Consider the following 17,885-nt stretch of genomic DNA (forward strand, 5'->3'; position numbering starts at 1 on the left):
GGCGTAGTATGGAGAGGAGTTTAACAAATTGATCCCCAAATCGGCTGTAAATTCTTCGAATTCCCCCGACGTGAACATTGTTCCCTGATCGGTTGTGATAGTCTGGGGAATGCCGAATCGGTAGACGATATGATCTCTTACGAAGTCGGCCATGATAGCCGATGTCACGGCTCTTAACGGAATTGCTTCTACCCACTTGGTAAAGTAGTCGGTAGCCACCAGAATAAATTTGTGTCCCTTGCTTGATGGTGGATAAATTTGGCCGATAAGGTCTACTCCCCATCCTCTGAACGGCCATGGTTTGATAATGGGATTCATGGCCGACGCGGGTGCACGTTGGACATTTCCAAATTTCTAACAATCCTGGCATCCCTTATAATATTTGAAACAATCTTCGAGGATCGTTGGCCAGTAATACCCATTATTTCTGATCATCCATTTCATCTTATGGGCCGATTGGTCTGCTCCGCATACCCCTTCATGGATTTCTCCCATTAGAGTCTTGGCCTCCTCCGTTCTCAGGCATTTGAGTAGGACACCGTCGATCGTTCGGTAGAACAGGTCATCTTCAAGCAGTACGTACTTAGTAGCATGAAAACGTACTCGTCGTTCCACTTTTTTAGACGGATCTTTCAAGTAGTCGGCAATTTCTTTCCACCAGTCATCGGCCGCGAGTTCCAGAGCCATGGCGCCTAGAATTGGCTGATATCCAGATGCGTGCTGGGCGAGTTTGTTGGCATCCTCGTTGTGATCCCTTGGGATGTGCTCGATTATTGTCGATTTAAATTCTTTTAAGAGCTGTAGGCAATCTTCATAATAAATTCTTAATACATCGTCCTTGCATTCGGACCTTCCGGTTAATTGATCCACAATAAGCATGGAATCTCCGAAGACTTCGACAGAATCGGCCTTGACTTCTCTCAATAGTTGTAAGCCCTTCAATACAGCTCGGTACTCCGCTTGATTGTTAGTGGCGGTGGCTTCTATCGGCAGAGAAAAATTATAGCTTGCCCCCCGAGGCGATATGAGAACGATGCCGATTCCTGATCCGACCCCACATGACGACCCATCAAAATATAAAGTCCAAGGCGCCAGCTCTACAAGGGTAACCTCTGGTCCGCAGTGTTGGGCGACGAAATCGGCCATGACTTGACCTTTGACGGCTTTTGCCGATTCATACCGCAGGTCAAACTCTGACAAAGCTAAGATCCATTTGCCGATTCGTCCTTTCAAGATCGGCAGTGATAGCATGTATTTTACTACGTCGTCTTTGCATACGACCACGCATTCTGCCGATAGTAAATAGTGCCTGAGTTTGGTGCATGAGAAGTAAAGACATAGGCACAATCGCTCCACCGGAGAATATCTTGTTTCAGCGTCCAAAAGTCTTCTACTGACATAATAAATCACTCGTTCCTTTCCTTCGAATTCCTGGACTAGAGCCGATCCAATAGCCTTTTCATCAGCTGATAAGTATAGTTTAAATGGCTTACCAGTCTGAGGAGGAACCAACACCGGTGGTGAGACCAAGTACTGTTTGATATCTTCCAATGCTTTGCATTGTTCTTCCCCCCATATGAACTCCTGGTCAGGCTTCAACTTCAACAGTGGCGTAAACGCCTGAATCTGCCCGGACAGATTAGATATGAATCTTCTGATGAAATTCACCTTGCCGATTAAAGACTGTAGTTCAGTTTTATTCTGCGGGGCCACGACTTTGTTGATAGCCGCTATGGTCTTCCGGTTGATCTCTATTCCCCGCTCGTGCACCATGAATCCTAAGAACTGTCCGGCGGACACGCCGAAAGCACATTTATTGGGGTTCATCTTCAGCCCATGTTTCTTGGTGCACTCCAGCACTCTTCGCAAATCGGCCAGATGCTCTTCGTGTCCTTTGGACTTGACTACGACGTCGTCGATGTAGATTTCTACCAGAATGCCGATGAGTTTGTGAAATATGTAGTTCATGGCTCTCTGATACGTAGCGCCAGCGTTCTTCAAGCCAAAAGTCATCACCACCCACTCGAATAAACCAAGGTGGCCTAGGCATCTGAAGGCCGTTTTGGGTATGTCCTCTTCGGCCATAAGTATCTGATTGTATCCAGCGTTTCCGTCCATGAAGCTGATAATCTTGTGCCCCGCGGCAGCGTCGATCAGCACATCGGCCGTTGGCATGGGATAACCATCCATCGGTGTGGCCTGATTAAGATTCCTGAAATCAACGCAAACATGTAGCTTTCTGTTCTTCTTGTACACTGGTACAATGTTGGAGATCCACTCGGCATAACGGCATTGCCGAATAAATTTTGCTTCGATTAGCCGAGTTATTTCAGCTTTTATGTCTGGTAGAATCTTAGGATTGCAGCGCCGTGCAGGCTGTCGATACGGCCGATACCCTGGTTTTATGGGTAGCTGATGTTCAACAATAGATCGATCTAAACCGGGCATCTCATGATACTCCCAAGCAAAACAATCCTTAAATTCTCTTAACAAATTTGTCAATTTACATTTGTATTCTGGGTCTAAATTTGCACTAATATAAGTCGGCCTTGGTTTGGTACCATCGCCTAAGTCTATCATTTCTAGTGAATCGGCCGACGTGAACCCGTGCCCTAGCTTCCCATCTTCTCGGGCGAACTGATCCATTTATTCTGAGTCTTCGGAGCCGACTGCTCGGATCGGCTGTAGGCCAAAATCGGTCACCTTCAGGAAATCGGTCTCCCATACTCTGCCGGATATGCACCTGACGGTTTCGCAGCTCCACTGCTGCGTGTCTGCTACCGCGATGCTGTATGCGGAATCGGCGTTGACTACCTCGATGTTGTCGCCGACCCATTGTACAAGACATTGATGCATTGTTGACGGGATGCAGCAATTTGCGTGTATCCAGTCCCGGCCGAGTAGCATGTTGTAGGACCCCTTGCCGTTAATAATAAAGAAAGTGGTGGGAAGGGTCTTACTGCCGATGGTGAGGTCGACGCAGAGGGCGCCGCGAGCGGGAGACACGTTGCCTTCGAAGTCTTTGAGCATCATGTCTGTCTTGGTCAGGTCGTCATCACTCTTTCTAAGCTTCCGGAGCACGACATATGGCATGATATTGACCGCCGCTCCTCCATCCACCATTAATCTGGTGAGGGGGCGGTCGTTGACATGCCCTTTGAGGAACAATGCTTTCAAGTGTTGTCGTTTGTCGTCCTCGGGCTTCTCGAACGTGGCTATCATCGGCTCCAAAGCCAACTGTGCCATCTGTTCTTCTATCGCCGACACGTCCTGTCTATCGGCAGGAGTCATAAATTCCATCGGCAGTATGAAAACCATAGCGATATCGGCTGCCGATTCATCACCCACCGATTCGTCGCCTCCTCCATCGTTTCTTTTGGGGCACCATACCCGAGGCCTTCCTTCCTTCTTGTCCGTTCCTTCCTTCTTGTCCGTCGTGCTCTGTTGTTCCTCTTCCCGCTGTTCCCATTGACGGAGGCGTTGGATCCTTCGTTTTTGAGATTTGGTCAATCCATCAGGACACCACCTGGGGTTTATTGGTTTGGCTCCTGACTTGGCGCGTTCCCACTCCAGTTCACGTCCTAAAGGGTTCTCGTCTGTAACCCGAGCGTCGGCCATTTCTTCAAGCCGACTGTGAACGTTGGCCCTGTTTTCTGGCCGATTGTGTCGATCAAACTTGCCCCCCGGTCCGTCACGGCGTCTGCCTTCCGACCGGTTATATCGGTCACTTCTGCCCCCCAGCCGATCACGTACGGGAGGGCGCTGGTCGTCTTGGTCGCACCAGTTCCTGCTGATCGGTTCTGGTCTTCCATCCCTGGAGCGAGACCTATTGAACGGCCGATTGCCACGATACGGGCCGTTGCATTCTGGGCAATTATCGGCCGAAGGTAGCCTGAGGTTGCTTTCCCAACAGTGGATGAAGAACGGGCACCTCCAGTGATCTTCGTGCCGCCGCATCGCTTCTTCCCAGGATCTTGAGCGTTCATGCTGACGTTGATATTTCTGGAGCAGGAACTGGGAAGTAATGCGTGGCTCTTCTGATTCGCCATCGCCGTCCTCCATCCGCCGCTTCCCCTTGACGTCCTCAGGCGTTGCTTGATTTCTGGGGTCTACGGCACCACTCTTTTTAGCCGATTCGGATGTCAGCACTTTTCTTTGGAGTGAATTCTTCCCCTTATCGACCATGTTGGTGGGGAAGGGGTGCTGGTCGATCTTCATCGGCTTGGCCGATTTTGTCGGCACTTCAAATTTAAGTCTACCCTGCTCAATGGCCGACTGTATCTGCTGCCTGAAGATTTTGCACTTATTAGTATCATGGGATGTGGCGTTGTGCCACTTGCAATATTTCATCTTTTTTAGCTGATCGGCAGAAGGTATTGTATGATATGGCGAGAGCTTGATCTGCCCTTCTTGGAGGAGAAGGTCGAAGATTTTATCAGCCTTCGTCGTGTCAAAACCGAATGCCTCTGGCTCCTTTTTGCCGAACGGGCATGATATCGGCTTCTTTCCTTTGACCCACTCCGCAAGACCGACCTCAGCATCTTCTTCGGCTTCAACCTCTTCCAGGAACGCTACTTTCTTCTGGAAGTTCCTCCGTGGATCGAAAGAACGTACCTCCTGTCCAGATAATCGGTGGATGATTTGGCTTAAGCTCTCGAACTCCTGTGATGCGTATTTTTCTTTGATGTGGGGCAGGAGACCTTGAAAGGCTATATCAGCCAGCTGCGCGTCGTTTAGAGCCAAAGAGTAGCATTTGTTCCTGACTTCCCGAAACCTCTGTACATATGAGGATATCGGCTCGTCGCTTCTCTGCCTGAGGCTGGTCAAATCGGACAGCTTCATCTCATGCACCCCAGCGTAGAAGTATTTGTGAAACTGCCTTTCCAAATCGGCCCACGTGACAATCGAGTTCGGCGGCAATGTCGTGAATCACTGGAAGGCCGACCCAGACAGAGATGACGAGAACAGCCGCACCCGTAGAGCATCTTGCGTAGCTGCCTCTCCGCATTGGATGATGAATCTATTCACGTGCTCCACGGTTGAAGTATCATCCATCTCCGAAAACTTTGTGAAGTCAGGGGCTTTATACGATTGGGGAAACGGCAGTATGTCGTATGTAGACGGGTATGGTGTCCTATAGGTGTAAGTTTGTACCTTCGACTTCAAGCCGAATTGTTCCTGAATCACTTCTGCAATACGTGCCGACCAGTCCGGCTGTTGCTGGTGAACCGTTGGCTGAGGTATTGGCACGTGTTGGTATACCGGAGGTGGAATAGCCTGATGCTGGGTGAAAGAGGTGGCATCTGAGTGAAAGCCGGCTGTGAATTAAAGGTCGGCTGTTTGAATGAGCCACTTGTTTCATCATACAGTATGAGCTCTGTTGTTTTGTTCATCTCTGGCGCGACAGGCTGGTATGGTGGCATGGGTGGCCGAGTGGCCGCCTGGAAAGATGCCTGAAATTGTGGGCTTCCCTGACTGGCCGATTGATTCTGACCGGCCGTGGCTGATGGTGCCCCCCAAGGCGATGGGCTAACCGGAGGGAACGGCGCAGAGGACAGCTGGATGGAGTTATACCCCATAGGAACTGATGATGAGGAAGCGCCTGAACCCCCAACAGAAAATTGGATCGGCTGAGAAACCGAATTCAAATAACCTTGGTTTGGTGGAATCGGCTGAGTATATGCCGGTCCCCTGTATCCTTGAGGTATCCCACCAGCGAAGGAGTTGACAACGGCGTTGTACACCGTATTTGCAAGCACCGGGGATTGATCAATGAATGCGTGATAAACGGACTGTTGGACCATATCGGCCATCTTGTCCGAATCCTCAGAGATTGTGATCTGGCGGGGAGTTGGGAACGGAGTCTTCTTGATAGTCTCCCCGCTTCTGGAGCGACTGAAAGACTGTAGGCAAGCTTTCCGGAATTGTGCCGTATGCTTATCCAGTTCTTCCTTCTGGTCGTCCTTTAGATCTGCTTCCGTCACCTCGATGACGTTATCTTCGGAGACTTCGGCAGCTTTCGACATGGTCCCACCGGGCGTGCCAAAAGTGTGTTGCCACTAGAAATCGGTCAACCGAATCCCTAGCGTCTGACACACGACCCGGGAGAATCTGCTTAACTCCTGTTCGGGTGATTGCCCTGGTGCGGTTCGCGCGGCGTGCCAGCCAATCTGACCTGTTGATTGGCAAGGAAGAATACGTGTCAGGTCCAAAAATCACGATCGGCTAAGTTTCCGATCTCGAGAGAGCTTATCAGCGAATCGGCCGATTTGCCGTAATAAAGAAATCGGCTATAAGGCAGCCGATCACTGTAGCCTTGTAGACAGAAAACTACTGGAGTAATCGATACAATGCTATAATAACGACACTAGGAATAGATCCAATCGGCAATATGTAAAAGTAAGTGAATTTAATAGCAGAATGTAAAGAAAGCCGAAACCACCGATTCTTAGCTGGATAACTGGTGATAAAACTAGAAAGATAGATAAAACCTATGATTCTAGTAAATATCGATAACTGAATGAAACAACAGCGATGCGCCCGAAGTTAAAGCTTAGAATTTACTCGGTAAACGGAACTTACAAGATCGGCCAGAGATCAAGTTGATGCAGCCCTGCCAACCCGTACGAACTCGCGAAAAAAGAGAAAGTATTTGGCGAAGTCGCCTGCTTGAAAGTAAGTACGAGGAAAATGTAGTTGGTTGTATTGATTTGTTGATGATTACAGATTTACAAAGGTAGCTATTTATAGCCCCGCACAGATGACTCCTTAACCGACTAGAACTCTATCTCTAATCCAAATAGAAAATGAATATTTACAAGCACAATTCGCGCTAGGTTGGTTATCATATGCTTCACGGGCTAATCTCCCCTTCATCCTTCTATTCCTTTCCAAGCCCACACAGGCCCAATTATCCCAACCTCCTAATCGGACGATTCCTTATCGGCAAAAGGCAACCGATCGGGAACCCGGCGCGTTCGATCCGAACCCCAAGGGTTAAGCGAGGCAGAAGTCATCGGCCGATCTCGTACTGTAGCATTGGCCGATCTTGGACTGTGGCGCCAACCAACCGATCTCGAACTGTAGCACCATTCGGCCGATTCCCAACTGTACTTTTCCAATTTCCTCTCTTCTTGGCGCCGATTCTACTAGTGACGAAATCTGGCGTCAACAGGAGGTCAAATTATTTTGTGGAAAGCACGAGATTGATATTTCGGATCTGAGTAACTTATGTTTTCCCCCAAATTATTTATTCTTTTGTTAAATTGTACTTGTTCATCAATCAATCCATATCTTTCCATTTGTAGGTATGTTGATGTGACTAAATCTCGAAACAAGAACGACAACACCACAGCCTTTCACCATTACAAAGTAGATGTGTTTAATGTTGCAATTAATCAACAACTAGCAGAGTTAGAAGATCGATTCAGTTCTCAAGCAACAGAGCTTTTGTCCCTTTGTGCTTCTTTGGATCCTAGGCTGGACACATTCAACATAGGCAATATATGCACTCTGGTGGAAAAATATTATCCTGCTGATTTTTCAAGTCAAGAAAGAGCTCAATTAGAGTGTCAGCTGCCACATTTTCAAATTGATGTATGCAACAGTCTGGAACTAAAGGAATTATCAACACTTGCTGATCTAACAAGTGGACTATTTAAAATAGGAAAATATTCATCTTATCCTATGGTGGACAGGTTATTAAGATTAGTATTAACTCTTCTAGTATCAACTGCAACCACCAAAAGATACTTTTCAACTATGAAACTTGCAAAGACACGTCTCAGATGTACAATAGGAGATGGATTTCTGCGAGATTGTTTGGTAATTTATATTGAGAAGGAATTGGCTGCATCAATCAGTATTGATGATATTATTACAGCATACGATCTTGCTGCTAGTCAAAGAGCTAAATTTAAATTGATAGATATGTAATTTTATTTTGGTTAAGATTTATGAAATATGTTATTATTATATGATTATATATGACTAAAATCAGCTCACGTGGCTATCGGTTCTACATTGCTTTGTCCATTGTCCCCCTTATCTTAAATCCTGGCTCCGCCCCCGGTAGTGCTCATGCCATTTTACGTTTCAAAAAGAAAAAGAAGATTTCTTCGTTTCCACGCATATCTATGAGCATGAGCAAATTAGGTCGGCGAGGAAAGCAGTGTCAACGGTTGGCAGGCGGCCGCGATCGAGTTCGATCAGTCGCCCGCCGAGCTGCTACCCGCCAGTAATAGGCAGCATTACTGGCGAAGGCCTTTTGACGTGTCACGGACAAGGCCATGTAAGAGTAGTCGGGTCATGGCGGAGACCACAAGCGCGGACGACAGATTCCACGCGGATTGCCGACTAGGACGGCGGCCGGCCATTAGCGATCCGAACCTATCCGTGATGCTAGTGGTTGGAAAGCCTACTCGTGGACACGTGGACAGCATATACGACGAGATCGTACATATCCACATATTCTGCTCCAACCAGCCAACTTTACGACAAAAAAATTGAGCTCGTACGCATGTAGTACAAACATTATTCAGCCATTGTCCCTGCTGTGCCGACAAACTTGCGACTATTGGTTTGGTCGATCGCTGGTCACGCGCATTGTGGATACAACGTTATTGTCCGAGCAGGAGCTTATTAGTGTAAGCAAGCATTGCACGCCGACAGAGACCACCGACCGCCCCGTCCATTGCACCTTGACCCCGGAGGCCTGGACTCGAGATCACATGATCTGATGCGAATCTCACTTGGATACATCATCGCATCTTCCCTCCCACCGCGCGCCGCATGGGCGAAGGTCTCACCGACGCCGAGGCCGGCGGTGACGACCCGATCGAGGATCGGATTCGATGCGTGAACTCGGAGCACCTGCTCCAGTCCACGTTCACTTCACTGCTATTTTTTCGAAAGTAACAACTGTACTGTCCTTGCTGCTATGAGCAAAATCGCACGTTTTGCATGTGCCTTTTTGCTGCTCTCTGGCGCTATCCAGCCGGAGTTTCTACAGTACCGGGTAGGCTGGCTCATGGATCCGGCCGAAAGGTTTAAATCGGATATGTATTGCTTATCTTTTAGAGCCCAAGACGCTACCGTCCTCTCTTTTTTAGCTGAAAGATGCTGCCATGTTGGTTAGCCTACTACTCCTGTCGATTAGTGTACGCGTCTGCAATGATCGCGACAGGGGCGCGCAGCGATTCCGCCGCTGCGTTCACTCGATCTAAAGGTTCTTCCTTATCGTCGCCCTGTGTTTGCTTTGTTGGCGAATTCATCAGTATTGCACGCAAATAGCAGTGCCTCTCCAGTACGGTCCAATCCTATTAGGCATCCACTCGTAGGAAAATGACAAAAGCCACTACCTAAACACTGAAAATTGCTTGATCCATATTCAGCAAAAACGACTGTGCTCAAGTTCCATCATTTTCCCCCTGGAATTTGGGCAATGCACAGTTGGTGAGCAACCGCTGACTATGGGATTTTAGTTCAATGTAATGTCGCATTCAGCGGGCCTTATTAAGGTGCCAAGGTTGGTTCTTGGACATGCATGTTTGAACCGAAAGGCAACACATTTGAGTAGTTGACTGCATGAAGCAGGAAATGTATGGCGGCCTGAGCAGTTTGATGTAACTACTACTAGGACGAAGCTTCGTTCGTGCTAACCAACAGGGACACAGTGATTTGAATTCAAACTTTCAGAGCCGCCGTTTTGACGGAAGAAAACTTCTGACGGCTTCCGGAGCAGACGAAAACTCAATGACAGTAAATCGACTTGATGACTTCCGCAAAAAGAAAAGAAGACCTGATGACCAAATTAGACATGGCCTGGCCACATGGATGAATCAACTAGTAAAACTGCTGACCAGCTGGTGCACATACACCTAAGCATTGATAATTTTGATCATCCCGGAGACTTTTGCTTGTTCCTATTTTCAGTTGTCATTTAGGATGCGTTTGGTAGAGCCCCAGAGTTAATTGTCTGTTGAATCCAGCAGGAGCTTTGCCAAACAGTTTTTCAGAGAAAAGTGATTCTCTGCTGATTCTGTGAAGTGATTATCTGAAATGAATTAAGAGATCGGGAGCTGGAAAAAATAGCTTCTCCTGATTCTGTGAAGTGATTCTCCATCCTGATTTCAAGATATATACTACGTAGTTTTCTGTTTATACTAATCCATCAAGACAACTACTCGGTTCTCTGTATGGTTGTTATGCAAGACGTGGTTTTCTGTCTGTGTTTCTGATGTCTCCCACGTATTTAGTTATCAGATGAAAAGAGGCAGTGCTCCTCTCAGTATTCTTAACAAATACTCCTACTTACTCATTAAATGTTGTTATTTTGGTAATATAGTTTGATTCTTCCCCCAATAGGTATTGAGAAATGGGATGGGGATTGGCCCCGGGTCATAGTCGGAACAGAGGAATTAGGGCCTGTTTGGTTATGGATGCTTATTTATAAGCAACTTAAATTGCTTATTGTAGTTGCTTATTTATAAGTCTAGGTGTTTGGTTTGGGTTGCTTATTTGCAATAAATGAGACTGCTATTGACACATTTGCCCCTGCCATCCCATTTCCCTCTACCCCTAATCAATACCCAGGTCCTGGATCTCCTGGTCCTTGGCGCCAGAAGAAATTGGCGCTAGGAGGGAGCGGCGGGCGAAGGCAGGCGGCGGGCCGGGAGCGGTGGGGCGCGGAGGCGGCGGCGCGGAGGCGGGCGGCGGGCCGGGAGCGGCGGGGCGCGGAGGGGGGCGCGAAGGCGGAGGCGGCGGGCGGCCGGCGCAGCGGCGGCGGCGGGCGGAAGCGGCGGTAGGCCTGAGTGGTAACGGGAGAGAGGAGAGAGAAAGGGGAGAGATGAGAGAGAATGAGGGTAGGAGGTGTAAAAGTGCCCCATAAGCAACCATAAGCAACCCAAAAATTGCTTATTTGCTTATGCATAAGCAACTTATAAGCAAGAGTGATTGGTTCATAAGCAACTTATTTGCTTATTTTTAAGTTACTTATGCATAAGCAACTCAAACCAAACGGACACTTAATAGGATAGGTGTTTTGAATTGACAGACGATAAATACGAGTGATTTTGTGTGTACTTGTGAACAGAAACTTTGACAAAGAAAACTATTGATCAGTGATAATCTGCGTAAGTAAATAAAAGGTGTGGCAAAGTACGGGCATATATTGCTCATTCCTTTTAGGCTTGGACAACCACATTGGGAGGAAATGGGAAAAGGACCACAAGGGAGCATATGCGCGCTTGACATTCCTGCGTGCCTCTGACTGTGTCGAGACAGTAGCTTTTGTTGCCCTGCACACCCACACTGCAGGTCACAGCATGGAAACAATGTGCCGTTCAACAGCCGGCGTGGACACCATAACAGGGCTTTCTATTTCAGCACCAGAGCACTGGCAACCGGTCATGCTCAGCTCCAAACGCGGCGAACGCTATGGGGGCCGGCCGGAGCAAGACGACCTGGCCAAACCCTTGCTGGCGTCATCGCCCTGACGTTGGCCGGACCCCAGGAGGTGACGCTGCTTGGTCAGGGGAGAGCACCAAGCCTCCATGCCGCCAGCGTGGCACGACGCTGACAGCCGGGCCGGGGCTCCCCCTCTCGCCCGGTCGTTCAAGGCGCGGCGTGTTGCGTCCATCGATCGCTGAGCCGGTCGTGACGTCTATTTATGTAGCCAGTCTCCGGGGCAAACATGGAGCTCGCACTCGCGCAGCAGCACAACATCACAATTCACACAGAGCAGCACTCAAGCCGAGCATCAGGGCATGGCGGACCAGCTCATCTCCACGGCCGTGCACGAGGAGCTGCCGGAGAACTACGTCCGGCCGGAGGCGCAGCGCCCGCGCCTCCACGAGGTGGTCTCCGACGCGCAGATCCCCGTCGTGGACCTCGCCGACCCCGACCCCGCCGCGGTCGTCGCCAGCATCGGCGAGGCCTGCACCACCCACGGCTTCTTTCAGGTGCTCAACCATGGGGTGCCCGTGGAGCTGATGGTCGCGATGCTGGCGGTGGCGTACGAGTTCTTCCGGCTGCCGGCGGAGGAGAAGGCCAAGCTCTACTCCGACGACCCGGGCAAGAAGATGCGCCTGTCCACCAGCTTCAACGTGCGCAAGGAGACCGTCCACAACTGGCGCGACTATCTCCGCCTCCACTGCTACCCGCTGGAGCAGTACGTCCCCGACTGGCCGGCCAATCCCCCATCATTCAGGTAACAATCCGGCGTCAAGCACCCTCACGTTGCTCAGGATCCTCCGTGCTCCAAGACTGACAGAGCAAGAGAGGATTGTTTAATTCACGAATCACAATGGCTATTGATTAGTTATTCTGGAGCTCTGCACCCTCATGTTTCATGCCTTGATCGCTAATTTTCCTAGGGAAACGTACGCGCACTTTTTAAATCCCTAATTAAGCACGTAGCCCAAAGCAAATTATTGGTGCTCATTTATTCTAGTTTTTTTCCTTCCCCTGAATCTGAATATGTTAAAGGTCACTTAGGTTCCCAAACTATAATTTTGCATAATCCTATGTCATTTGACCTTAAGTTTTTGCTAAGTGATTCACCAGAGGTACGTCCAATCTCTCCGGTTTGTGTTGATCCGTCTGCTTAGCGTTGAGAGGACTTGAGCTGTACGCTTAACAAGTTCAAAACTATTAATAAAGTGCAAATTAATAGTTTGAAGTATCGGATTACATCCAAAGCTGAGGTGCTGCTACTCTGTAACCCTTTTTTTCTCCAAGCTTCTGGAATCACTTTTTGCTTCCTTTTTTATTTCCCTCGTGAGACCGATCACTGAACAGATGCTTCAAGAGAAAAAATTGAAAGTTTTTGTTTAAAGCAAATTTGAAAGTGACTAACCACCATGTGTACCTTGGACGGCTCTACCATGTGGTGGACATATGCACATGCACGCCGGTTTTTAAACCGTTCCTAGGACAGACAGAGCTCCTGCTGCCAGAAAAGATAAGCTGAGCCAGCCTCTCCGCAAACAAGAACAAGGAATGCTAAAATTGTGTAGCAGTGGTCCAAGCTCCCTCCACTTGCCCACTACTCCGACCACTTTTTTTTTTTTTGAGGGTCAACGGGGGGGGGGGGAGATCCCCACCTGATTCCCTGTGTCCTGAGAGTTCCTGAGAGCTGTTCCTTTTTCTGGAGTGTGATCACTACAACGACTAGTGGCACGGTGGAGTGTGACCTCCACCTGAGAGTTCCTGAGAGCTGTTCCTTTTTCTGTTGTTGTTGATATGATGTTGCCCATCCACACATGTACAGGGAGATCGTGAGCGCCTACTGCAGAGAGGTCCGGGCGCTGGGGTTCCGGCTGTACGAGGCGATCTCGGCGAGCCTGGGGCTGGAGGATGACTACGTGAAGAGGACGCTGGGCGAGCAGGAGCAGCACATGGCGGTGAACTTCTACCCGAGGTGCCCGGCGCCGGAGCTCACCTACGGGCTCCCCGCGCACACCGACCCCAACGCCCTCACCATCCTGCTCATGGACCAGCAGGTGGCCGGCCTGCAGGTGCTCAACGACGGCCGCTGGATCGCCGTCAACCCACGGCCCAACGCGCTCGTCATCAACATCGGGGACCAGCTGCAGGTACGAGCACGACTGGATGGATATGATCTTTTTTTCCTTCTGGCAACCACCTGATTAACTGAATGATGATCGATCTGCACGACGTACGCGCAGGCGCTGAGCAACGGACGGTACAAGAGCGTGTGGCACCGCGCGGTGGTGAACTCCGACAGGCCGAGGATGTCGGTGGCGTCGTTCCTGTGCCCCTGCAACGACGTGCGCATCGGCCCCGCCGCGAAGCTCGTCGGCGAGGGAGCGCCGGCCGTCTACAGGGACTACACCTACGCCGAGTACTACGGCAAGTTCTGGAGCAGGAACCTGGACCAGGAGCACTGCCTCGAGCTCTTCAGAACCTAGCTATCTAGCACCGGGGTCCACATCGATCGCCTTTTAGCCATTTTGTGTTCGCCTAGCTAGCTAGAACACTGTTGAGTCGAATGTCCGGGTTCGGCATACAAGGCTCGGCACGGCTTTCGTGAGAAAATAGCTCTGGCTCGTATGGAAACTTAATTTTTCTAGCTAGCTTATTCTGTAGAAAAATATTTGGCAAAACGACTTCTCCTACCTTTTTAGAATGTGTAGAAGATGTTAATTGTCCATTGTGCCCTTGCATATCTATATGAGTTTTATATATTGTCTTTATTAATAATGTGATTTGTGTGGGGAAAAATAATAATATAAAATATAGTCAAGCTAATAATTAGGCGCTCGTCACAAAATAATGTTTTCCTTCTTTTTTATCCTTTCTTTTTTTTTCTTCCTATTTCTTTTTGCTTTTTTCCCTTCTGTTCCACACTTATCCGCTCCTACCAAGCACCATTGACCCATCCATCTTTCCTTCGCGGAAAACAAAACACCGCTCTTTCCTACCCAGTAGTCTCGCCATGGCCACCGCCGCATGCTTCCCTGCACATGCCCTTGCTCTCGCGCCTTCGTCTCGAATCCCATCGTTCCTCCGCAGGTCCTGCACCTCCCACTCCGTCGCCAGTGTGCCCTCCGCGGCCACACCGCTGACAGCCTGCCTTGCGCCGCACTGCCGTCGGTACGCCCTGCTTGGCCGCGCCGTCTCGCGGCTGCTCCACCCGGTCCCAGCCCGCACCGACGTGGGTGCGCTACGCGCGGCTGTGCTATCTCGCCGCCACTCTGCCCCATGCCACCACCAGTGCCAGCAAGGAGACAAGGTAGGAAGAGTGTCATTTCTGCCGTAATTTTGATCGATTTGAGGAGCAATGTGATAGCACATGGCTGTGGGAAGGGGGAGAAGCCGGGGCAAGCCAGTTTTTTGACTCTCGCCTCCCTGTGCAAGCCGCAATGGCTTCTCCCGGACTTTTGTGTTGAAGCCGTTTTCATTGCCACTGTTTGGTACAGCTTGAGCATAAGCATGAAGCCGGTCCATAAGCTGTGCCAAATGGCTCCTAACACATCTCGCCCGCGGTGCTATCTACCATTTTTCACCCCCGGAAGAGATGCAGGTGTGTTCAGTCAGTCTTCAGTGGGAAGAAATCAAGAAACCCTGTCTGTCTCACTAGTAAAAACTGCTCTCAGAATAAGCACAGGGAGGTGAAAATCTGTCGTTTGTTTGATCATCTTCCTTGTGAATTCTAACTAGAGGCTTAGCCCAATGGGCTCTTACTCTCCTCGGATGGAGGAGAAACAGGCCGGGCCGGTTTGAGCGCGGGCGCACGGCCCAGATATCCAGGCCTCCTGCTGCTCGGCGCGCGTCGTGTGTGGACCAGAAACGAAGCGAAATCCTACTCGGCGCACGGAGTCCGCAAGCTTCGTCGCTACGCTTGCCCCCATCCGGCCATCATCCTCGTCGACGCCACGTCCGCCATGGCCACGGCCGTGCCCGCCGCTTCCCTCCCGCTTCCTTGCCGCGCGTCCTCCTCCTCTCCGGCGGCCGCCGCCCGCCGTCCCAGGTCCCCGTCGCTACGCAAGCGGCATTGCGTCATCACGCCCCTCGCCGCCGCCTGCAGCCCTGCGCCGCCGCCTCAGCTCGACAACGGTTGGTACCCCGCGCTACTTCTCCTGAACAGAGGACTACTTCCGAGCGTCTGTCTTTAGCGACGTTGCTGTGTTGTCTGACCTGACGCAGAGGAGGAAGGCTCCGGGCGGCGGCAGGTGCTTCTGGCGGGTGCTGCCGCGGCCGCCGCGTTTATTTCCCGGCCTAATCCGGCGGCATGTGAGTTGCTCTTCGATTTTACTATCTTCTTTGAATGCTCGTATTCTTGCTGCTTTAACCACTTCTACTTTGCTGGTCACTGAGGGACAAGCTTGCTTTGTGAATATGGCTTATTTGGTCAAAACTGCGCCTCTGAGTGCCATTCTGATCTCGTATAGTCGCAGCAGAGGCTAAGAAAGGGTTCCTGCCTGTCGTCGACAAGAAGGCTGGGTACTCTTTCCTCTACCCGTTCGGATGGGAGGTGAGAAACATATTGTACTTGAAGAGAAACACAATCTGGATTAGTTTTAATTGACTGCACAAGATATTCTGTGGTAATGTGAGGTCAATGATTACCCAGGAGGTGGCCGTGCAAGGGCAAGATAAGGTGTACAAAGATGTGATAGAGCCTCTGGAGAGTGTGAGCATCAACTCTATTCCCACTAGCAAGGAGGACATTCGTGACCTTGGTCCTCCGGATAAGGTTTAACTCTTCTCTGTTTCATAAACTGGGTACACTTATCTGGTTATTTAGAGAAAGAGGTCCGTTTTTGATCTTTTAACTCCTGCTGTCCACTGTCCAGGTTGCTGAGGCTTTGATAAAAAAGGTTTTAGCACCTCCGACGCAGAAGACAAAATTAATTGAAGCAAAAGAGGTGTGCCTTTACTAATTTGCGCTGCTTGATCTATTTTTTAAACTTATAAACTATTCCTATTGCCAACCGGTGCATGTCAGAATGTCAAATCTTTGAGGAATTATAATTTGTGGCATACCTTGGATTCTTTGAAAAAACAGGCATACCAGTTGGTTCAGTGCTGATTGCTAAACCTTTTTGAGTTTCTGATAATGTTGATCAAGTAGGCTGAACAGCTATTCTCTGAAAATAGCATATGTACTACTGAATGGATTGCAAATATCCACCTACAACATGTGTTGAAATTTTTCACCTGGTTTCCACGTTTAATCCGCTGTGCCAAGAGATGAAAGATTAGGCAGTCAGTTACCAACTTGAAAGTACATGTGGTAATACGACAAAGATAATAAATGTATATGCACTACCATAAAGTTGCTAGTACTCCTCCAATTTCTATTAGAGAGAATTGATCATTTGTCAAGCATCCTGTTATTGACATTTTTCATGCTATTCTCTTATTGCAAGATATATTTGGGTACTCTTATGTTGTTAAATTCACAAGATGTGTTTTGTCTTGGCAGAATGATGTTGATGGGAGAGCTTACTACACTTTTGAGTTCACTGCTCAGGCCCCAAATTACACCAGACATGCACTTGGTGCTATTGTAATTGCAAATGGTATTACCATCCATCTGAGATCTTTTATATCATTGAGATGTTTGCTAGTATTTAGTAGGTAGTATTTTGTGCACTTTCCATCAACTTATTTTGTCGGATTTGTGGTTTACCGTACCCTCGATGTTGTACTTGAAAAATATGCAAATGACATCATTGTTTGCTGTTATCAACTATGTCCTGATTGCTGATGGGATGCTGCAGGAAAATTTTACACACTGACTACTGGAGCAAACGAGAGAAGATGGGAAAAGATGAAGGATAGGCTGCATACAGTTGTTGATTCCTTCAAAATTGAAAATAGAATATGAGGAAGGTCTGGGTTCTTGTGCTGATTTTTCTTTGTTGATGTGTTCTCTTTTGGAGCTGCAATGGTGAGATCTAAATAGTAAATGTCGGGAATGTGAATTGCACTGATCAGTTTTTATTTTTGAATGTTTTGTTCTTGAGACACCTGTTTGTACTTGGTATGTATATGTTTTCACTGTCTGTAGTGTGATCCTTGGAATAACGAGATCCAGACGGTTGTGTAAATGTATCGAAAATAAGCAATGGAAAGGCTTCATCCATGGGAGATTATGTTTGTGCTTAATCCCTCATGTTCAAAGCCAAATTTCAGTGTGCGCAAATATCTGAATGTTGAATTTCCCTTGCATTTTACTGTAACTTGTGTGGATTATTCCGGGGTTGCCATCAGTAGAACGCAGTCTGCAATTCCCCCGTTCCGTGGGTATGGACTCTCAAGATTTTGCATTGCCTTCGTCCCACTTTTATTTCAGCAAGGCGAGAGAAAATCATACTGGCTCTTTTCTGGTAGCAAAATTGGACAAGAGAAAACTC

At 48.9% G+C, this 17,885-nt stretch overlaps 2 protein-coding genes across 2 annotated transcripts; both read left to right on the forward strand.

Moving 5' to 3' along the window:
- Positions 1-11,671: 11,671 nt before the first annotated feature.
- Positions 11,672-14,223, forward strand: LOC117837654 (flavanone 3-dioxygenase 2). The gene is made up of 3 exons (XM_034717383.2): positions 11,672-12,208; positions 13,271-13,595; positions 13,689-14,223. Exons 1-3 carry the CDS (start codon positions 11,766-11,768, stop codon positions 13,929-13,931), a joined length of 1,011 nt encoding a protein of 336 aa, XP_034573274.1. The 5' UTR covers positions 11,672-11,765; the 3' UTR covers positions 13,932-14,223.
- Positions 14,224-15,343: 1,120 nt separating this feature from the next.
- On the forward strand, positions 15,344-17,674 carry LOC117837655 (psbP-like protein 1, chloroplastic). The gene is made up of 7 exons (XM_034717384.2): positions 15,344-15,579; positions 15,670-15,756; positions 15,915-15,997; positions 16,097-16,219; positions 16,320-16,391; positions 16,952-17,048; positions 17,250-17,674. The coding sequence occupies exons 1-7, from the start codon at positions 15,408-15,410 to the stop codon at positions 17,354-17,356; spliced, it is 741 nt and encodes a 246-aa protein (XP_034573275.1). The 5' UTR covers positions 15,344-15,407; the 3' UTR covers positions 17,357-17,674.
- The last annotated feature ends 211 nt before the right edge of the window (positions 17,675-17,885 follow it).

Source organism: Setaria viridis, chromosome 9 (assembly GCF_005286985.2).
Source record: "Setaria viridis chromosome 9, Setaria_viridis_v4.0, whole genome shotgun sequence".
In the NCBI taxonomy this organism is placed as follows: domain Eukaryota; kingdom Viridiplantae; phylum Streptophyta; class Magnoliopsida; order Poales; family Poaceae; genus Setaria; species Setaria viridis.